General features: G+C 34.0%; 1 protein-coding gene across 4 annotated transcripts; it reads left to right on the forward strand.

Annotated features, from left to right (window-relative positions):
• Window positions 1-1,487: 1,487 nt before the first annotated feature.
• LOC143595623 (glycerol-3-phosphate acyltransferase, chloroplastic-like) lies at window positions 1,488-7,314 on the forward strand. Of its 4 annotated transcripts, none has more exons than XM_077074593.1 (13): window positions 1,488-1,767; window positions 4,208-4,305; window positions 4,441-4,527; window positions 4,608-4,705; window positions 4,801-4,858; window positions 4,950-5,051; window positions 5,128-5,189; window positions 5,269-5,379; window positions 6,178-6,256; window positions 6,364-6,483; window positions 6,584-6,697; window positions 6,812-6,968; window positions 7,059-7,314. In XM_077074593.1, exons 1-12 carry the CDS (start codon window positions 1,488-1,490, stop codon window positions 6,953-6,955), a joined length of 1,353 nt encoding a protein of 450 aa, XP_076930708.1. In that variant the 3' UTR covers window positions 6,956-6,968; window positions 7,059-7,314. The 4 variants fall into 4 exon arrangements, with proteins under 4 accessions (XP_076930708.1, XP_076930712.1, XP_076930711.1 ...); XM_077074597.1 differs by having other exon boundaries at window positions 7,062-7,314; XM_077074596.1 differs by having other exon boundaries at window positions 7,065-7,314.
• The last annotated feature ends 216 nt before the right edge of the window (window positions 7,315-7,530 follow it).

The raw sequence follows: 7,530 nt of genomic DNA on the forward strand, positions 1-7,530 counted from the left end.
ATTTCACTACACCTGGTCTAAAGTAGGTATGAGCAAATTTGGTATCGGTAACGAAATCGGTACTGAATCAGTACAAAAGTTTTGAGTTTTGGTATCGATATGGTACGGTACAGTACCACTATTTCCCGAATTTTACCTTAAATACCGGTACCGAACCAAAACTTTTGGTACCGGCATCAAGAATTTGCGATTTTCGGGATCAGAATTTTCGATACCGGTACCGGTACATTACCGATCTCATCCCTAGTCTAAATGTTATTTATATTCAATTGTTTAATAATAAGTATCAAAATTTACCATGATTACAATAAGGTCAAGTCATTCATAAGTTAAAACTCATTTATTAAACGGGCTTGAGTATGAGCTTTATAATAAAACTTGATTAAGCTTGTGATTGTAGTCTAAACAAATCTTTTATTTATATAAATGTTATAATATATACATGATGCAATAAAATCTATAATTACAATAGTGTTTATCATCTATATATGCATAAAATAATCACAATTTATATAATAACAATTAACAAAAGTGGGAGAACTATACATTAATATGTTGTATATTGTACATTCAAGTTTGTACCATGTACTATTCTTTTTTTTATCTGGCTTTCATTATTTACTTTTGGTCCCTACACTTTTCATAGTTTACAACAAATATGTCATAAAATATTTTTTAATTTTAGTCAACATTTTTTCACTTTCAACTTTAGTCTCTTATACTAGTCATCTTTTACAATTTTTTTGTTTAACGTTTACATTTGAATTTAACGAGTTCCCGCGCTGCAACGCATGTGTGGTTGAATGTTTTATGTCTATTTTCCTGTTTAACGGCTCCATCGCAACGCTTAGATGCTAAGTTGGCTTAGTTATGTTTTTCTATATTTAATGTCTCGGTCTAATTTTTGTGTGTTAACACGATGTAACGAGTGTCTGTGGTTCGACATTTTTATGTCTACTTTTTGTTCAGTTTTCTTAATAGTTAAGGTTAGTTATTGGTTGCGGGAGAGGGGATGACGAATGAAGACGGTGGTGGTGATAACTTCATGCTTTCAAATAAAATGAATATGTAAATACACGGTTTTACGCATTCGTTGCAACACGAGGATGTAAATACTCATGCTGAGTGACCCGAGCCAATCCCAAACATTGATTTTTGAAAATGTAAAAGTTTCTGAATTATCACTTCACACAATCCCAAACACAATAAGATAAAGGAAAAGAGACCCAAAATAAATAAAAAATAATAATAAAAAAAAACAAACAAGAAAAAGGGTTAACTAACGGTTAGCCAGTTAGTTTCCCTAGCCAGCCAACATCCATTACCAGGCGGTGTCAGTCAGTCATCCAAAATATCCAATCTCCATCCTCCTTTTATTTTATTATTATTATTATTATTCGTTTTCGATTATAAAGTTTATAACCATCTCCGCCATTACTCCACCGTCCACAGCCACTAGTGTAATAACACCGTCAACAATATACACTATGTCTATCATCTCTTCTTCGCCTACACTCTTCTTCTCCACCGCAAACCCTAGGGTTTCTGTTTCACCTTCACCTACTTCTTCTACTACCACTTCTTCATCCGTTCGCTCGCGCTCAATTATCCGGCATTTTCCGTACTTAGCGTTTTCTAGGGCTGCGAATGCCGCCGCCGAGACGTCATTTGAAGACAAGAAGTGGTCGTCATCCTCCGCTACGCGACCGGTTACCGGATCCGACTTCGATTACTCGCATTCAGTTGTCGATGCGCTAACCGAACACGGTACGCTGTTTAGTTAATGCTTACGTTACTAATTCAATTACTGTGATACCGTATGGTAGGCATGTGCACTTGATTTTGTTGTTATTAATTTAATTGATCAGATAAGTGACTGTAGATGAGTTTTATTAGATTGATTGATGATTTGTTGTGATATTCGTTCGTTAGCGTTCACGATAGCTGATTTCATCTATTGAGCTACTGAGATACTGTATATAGGCATGTGCACTTGATTTTGTTGTGTTTTAATTGATGAAATAAGTGACTGCAGATGAATATTAAGAGACTGATTGATGATTTAATGTGATATTCATTCGTTATCGTTTTTTGATTGAGCTTCAGTAGGTTTTATCTGAACGCGGTAGGTGATTTCGTCAATGTTCGTGCAATGAATTTATTAATTGAATTAGTGTGATACCGTATGGAGGCATGTGCACTTCATTTTGTTGTAATTTAATTGATGAAATAAGTGACTGCAGATGAATATTAAGAGATTGATTGATGATTTGATGTGATATTTGTTCGTTATCGTTTTTTGATTGAGTTTCAGTAGGTTTTATCCGAACGCGTAGGTGATTTCGTCAATGTATGATTATAATGAAATGAGTTTGAATTCAGTGATTGAGTGAGAGTTAAATTGTTAAAATACTTATTAGGTTTGACATGCTTGTAGATGAATAGTGAATAGATTTGAGTTCTGCAGGTTTCATCGATGCTCTATCCGAACACGGTACGCGATTTTGTCAATGTTTTGTGCAACGAATTTACTTAATTTATTAAGTGAATGCCTGTACTGTGATGCCGTATGCAGGCTCTGCACTTGATTAGTTGATTTTGTTGCAATTCAGTTGATGAAAATAGTGACTGTAGATGAATACTAAAAGATTGATTGATGATTGAGTTTCAGTAGGTTTTATCCTTTGTTTTCGATTGTAACGAAAGTTTGAATTGAGTGATTGAGTGATAGCTAATTTCTCAGAATACTTATTAGGTTTGACATGCTTGCATTGTAGATGAATAGTGAATATCTGCCCTAGTTTTGAGACAGACAAGAAGGAAATTCATAATAACTGGATAGGAAATAAGTTGTTATTTGCTTTTCTTGTGGTGGCTAGAGCGGCATGCATTCATGTTGGAGTCTATGCGCTGTGTGAATTACATTCTTGAATGATCCGTTAGCTACTAGTTGTTGTCAAAGTTTTCTGAACTGATTTGTAATAGGATAAATGGTTTTGACAGCTTGCTTAATGTTTTGGATGATTTCTTAAGTGAATGACTGTGTAGCTTATCTATATTTATTTTGTTTTGTTTCAGTATGTTTGAACCATCTACATTTAGTAATGTTTGTTGAATATATTTGCTGCATCGTTTTGTCGTATGGATGATTTGTACGTTGATTATGTTTGCTATTACTGTCTGAGGAGGTTGAACCGTCAATATAACTTATCTTGTTGTTGGATACTTGGATCTTTAATCATTCTCAGTGTTATCACCCAGCACTTTGATTGTGGTGCTCTGGTTATTCATGACCTTACTGGTTTTGAAATACCTGTTGTTTGTCTATCCTTATATGGCAGTATGAGTGTATGATATATTAGTGTTCCTTAAATATAAGGTGCGCGTCGAAGAGAGAAGTATATTTTTTGATACAATTTTAATTAATGCATTTATGACACTAGAATTCTTTCCGTTACGTAAGCAATCGACAATTTTGGTACTTTGTAATGGGCGGCGCCCGTGTTTTTCTATTTTTTATTTGGTCCAATCATCCTCATTAACACATCATAAAGCTCTAGAATATCCATAACTTATGTAATAATAGTTCTTTATCCCTTCTGTGAAAGTTAAGACAGCCAAGCAATTCATTTTGAAAAATATAACTATATTCTGCAGTCAATTGATTTTTACCATTTGCCTTTTGAGAAGCTGAGTCCTATATACACTTTTAAGTAGGCTGTTCACTTGTTCAGTAGCAACCGTTTCAAATTTTGTTTAAATCATATAAGTTATGCCATCATATAAAGTCATCACATTTGGGAGTAACATGGTAGACAAATGCAAAAAATGGCAATCTCAGTTGTGATGCTTCTACATTTTTTGATTCTATCTGATCCATGCAACAAATTGTTGGATATGTTGTCTCGTTATATTTACATGCACCCTAAGGAACCCTAGTGGCTGAGTGACGCGATAGTTTATTACTTACATGTTTTGGAACTGATATTTGTGCGTTTACTTTATCGTTTCCACACAACGCTACTTGTTATTCTCTACTCTCAAGTTATTTTTAACAAGAACAAAAAGTATTTATATGATTTAATATATATATATAATCCATGATTTTAGTAAGATCTCGCTTCCGTTTACCTCTAAAAATACCTTATTTTTTGCATATGCATGCTAAAATCTATCTAATGTGTGCTAGTTATACAATTTCTTGCAGATCTTCTTTCTGGAATTAAAAGAGAGGTAGACGCTGGAACACTGCCAAAACATATCGCTAACTCAATGGAGGAACTCTACCATAACTACAAAAATGCTGTGATTATTTTTCTTGGTCTCATCCTTATTTTTTGAAGTGTGTGAAACATTGAATAGCATCTGCCATCTGATTAAGAGGCTGATTTATATAAATGTGTATATTTTTTTAACTGTCAACATTCTTTCCTAATCCAGGTTTTCCAAAGTGGAGATCCCCTTGCAGAAGATATTGTATTGTCAAACATGCGTGTAGCACTTGATCGTATGTCCTTGGCTGTGAAGGTTTGCTTGGATGATGCATATTTCGTAACAATTCATGTTAATCATGTTTCTCCTCTCTAAATACGTTGATTAATTTGCAGGAGCCTTTTGAATTTTCACCATATCATGAAGCCATTCGGGAACCGTTTAATTACTATCTGTTTGGTCAAAATTATATTCGCCCTTTGATCAACTTCAGGTAAGTTAAACACTTCACAGTCTTAATGTTGATTCTCATTATTCTCTTTATGCAAGTGTCATTGTTATTCTTAACCATACATATTTGGCTATCAGGGAATCCTATGTTGGCAATGTCTCCATTTTCAGTGAAATGGAAGAACATCTCAAGAAGGTACCTGGTTTCTTGTGGTTCTTTTGTCTGAATTCTTAATTTCTTTTTTCAAAGATCCTAATATTTTCTTGTGGTTCATTCAAACTACCAGGGTGAAAATGCGATTTTGATTTCAAACCACCAGTCAGAAGCAGATCCAGCTGTTATAGCCTTGTTGCTTGAAACAACCAATCCCTACATTTCTGAGAACATAGTAAGCTCTCTATAAATTGGTGCCACATGTTATGAAAATGTTCAGTTGAGTTTAGTATCTGATTACTGTAATGCAGATCTATGTGGCAGGGGACAGGGTTATAACAGATCCTCTTTGTAAGCCTTTCAGCATGGGAAGGTTCTTATTTATTTTAATTTCTACATAACAATCATGACTTAATAATATCATTGTGTTCTAATATGAACTTACACTATAGGAACTTGTTGTGCGTGTATTCAAAGAAACATATGAATGATGTTCCTGAGCTTGCTGATATGAAAAGGAGAGCAAATACAAGAAGTTTAAAAGAGATGGCTTTGCTTTTGAGGTAGCTAATATCCCTTTCTTAAAAGAACTAAATTTATGTTGGAACTTTCGTGTGGTTATAAAGTCGTAATTGTTGTCATCTGATTTATCTCGTTCTTTAAATGCTTACGTGTAGATAAATTTCTCACATAGTTAAATGTGCTTTGATCAAATCAAGTATGCAGCTATGCATGTATCTTTATGATTTCATAGTGTATGATACCTAGGGGTCAGTGTGGGTCGATTTTGGCTCAAACCGAATGTAAGTTGAGTTTTTGAAAACCATTCGGTTTTTTGTTTGGGTTCAGTTCAGTCTCAGTTTTTGTGGGTTTACAATTCGGGGTTAAAGTTTTTAAGCAGAAGAAAATAATTAGCTAAAAATAATGAATTTGGGTTTAAGTCTATTAGACAGTTAATAAATAAGTGTTGTACATCTGGGCTAAAATATTCGGGTCATGATTTATAAATTTTTTGTAAGTTACTTAAATACAAAATTAGAAGTGAAAATCCATAAATTTGGTTTAGTTCGGTTTTTTCGGTTTTCATTGCATGCAAGACCAAAACCGAACAAGAAGTTTGGTTAATACAAAAACTTAAATCCAAACTGTAGGTTTTTGTTTAGATTTGGTTATTTCGGTTATGAATCGGTTTCTCGGTTTCATGCATACTCGTAATGCTACCTTCCAAATTTTGTGTTTCTTTTTAATTAGCTACCTTTTTTAAATATTCTTTTATCTTTTTTGATCATGTGTTATTCAAACAACTTCAATGCTGCTTAATCTTATTAATTAGTTTAATAGTTTTAGCTTTTGAATTCTAGGGGTGGATCAAAAATAATATGGATTGCACCAAGTGGTGGAAGGGACAGGCCAGATCCCGTCACAAATCAATGGTTTCCAGTAAGACATCTTCCTTCTATAACATGGATACCATGTGTTTTGTTACAAGTTATTGTTTTACTAGATTTGGTAATCTCGTGTTTATAACTACATTTTGTTGTGTTTAGGCACCATTTGATGCCAGTTCTCTGGACAACATGAGAAGGCTTGTGGACCATGCTGGTGTGGTGGGTCATATATACCCTTTAGCGATACTATGCCATGACATCATGCCCCCTCCTCCTCAGGTGTGTTTTGTCGGTTTGGTGTCCCTTTTTCTTCTGTTACTCATATGTCGTAACTCAATTACATTTAATATTAAAAAAAATAAAAAAAATCCTTGAATAGGTTGAGAAAGAAATAGGAGAGAAGAGGCTGGTCTCGTTTCATGGCACTGGAATATCAATTGCACCTGAAATTAATTTCCAAACAGCCACTGCTTCTTGTGGATCCCCCGAGGAGGTTAGTGTTAAATATTTTTGCATGTTTTTCACTTTTCTTCTATGTTGAAAGTGAAAAAAATACACATGTATGTAGATTGTTACAGTTGGAACGTTATAAATATATTGCTTGCAGGCCAAGGCAACTTATTCACAGATACTTTATGATTCGGTGTGTCAACAGTACAGCGTGCTACAGTCTGCCATAAACGGAGGAAAAGGCTTAGAAGCATCAACATCGAGTGTCTCATTGTCGCAGCCGTTGCAATCTCTTGACTAGTTTATGTTTTCAGGTATGAATCATTTTAAAAGTCTGGATAATGAGGAATTGGATTTGTTAAATGACTTGTTTGATTGTTTGTTTGTTTGTTTTGTGAATGCAGCAGCAGGTGAAGAATTTTATTCTTTTTTTTTACATGAGGCTAGGTGTATAGATACCAAATCATAGAAGATCTTCTGCAAGCAAATTCTATCAGCAACAGGAAAAAAAAAAGTGTTGTTTTTAAGTTATCTCTTTAGTTTTCATGAAGAAGATATATAGTATGTGTAATGAAATGATTTGAGGGATGGGCATGTACAGTTATGTTAGCTTGTAAAGGACCATCAAGCAGTAGATACTAGATAAACACAGACATCATGTTGGGCCTTTATTGGTTTTAATTCTGGCTGCCTAAAATCTGAATAGGTAGTAGGTTGATGATACTGGGCTAAACTATATAGGAGTAGATTTTAGAGGTTTTGTGTTGAAGTAAAATTTAATTCAGTTTTTTTTTAAAATAAGGACCATCGGTTAGTTGAAGAAGTAAATTTGAGCAGTGATATTTTACTTATTAGTACGAAAAGCCATAAATTTTT

The sequence above is a fragment of the Bidens hawaiensis genome, unplaced genomic scaffold, assembly GCF_021521415.1.
Source record: "Bidens hawaiensis isolate Kalapana, Puna unplaced genomic scaffold, B.hawaiensis_p1.1 tig00045388_1, whole genome shotgun sequence".
Classification (NCBI taxonomy): Eukaryota; Viridiplantae; Streptophyta; class Magnoliopsida; order Asterales; family Asteraceae; genus Bidens; species Bidens hawaiensis.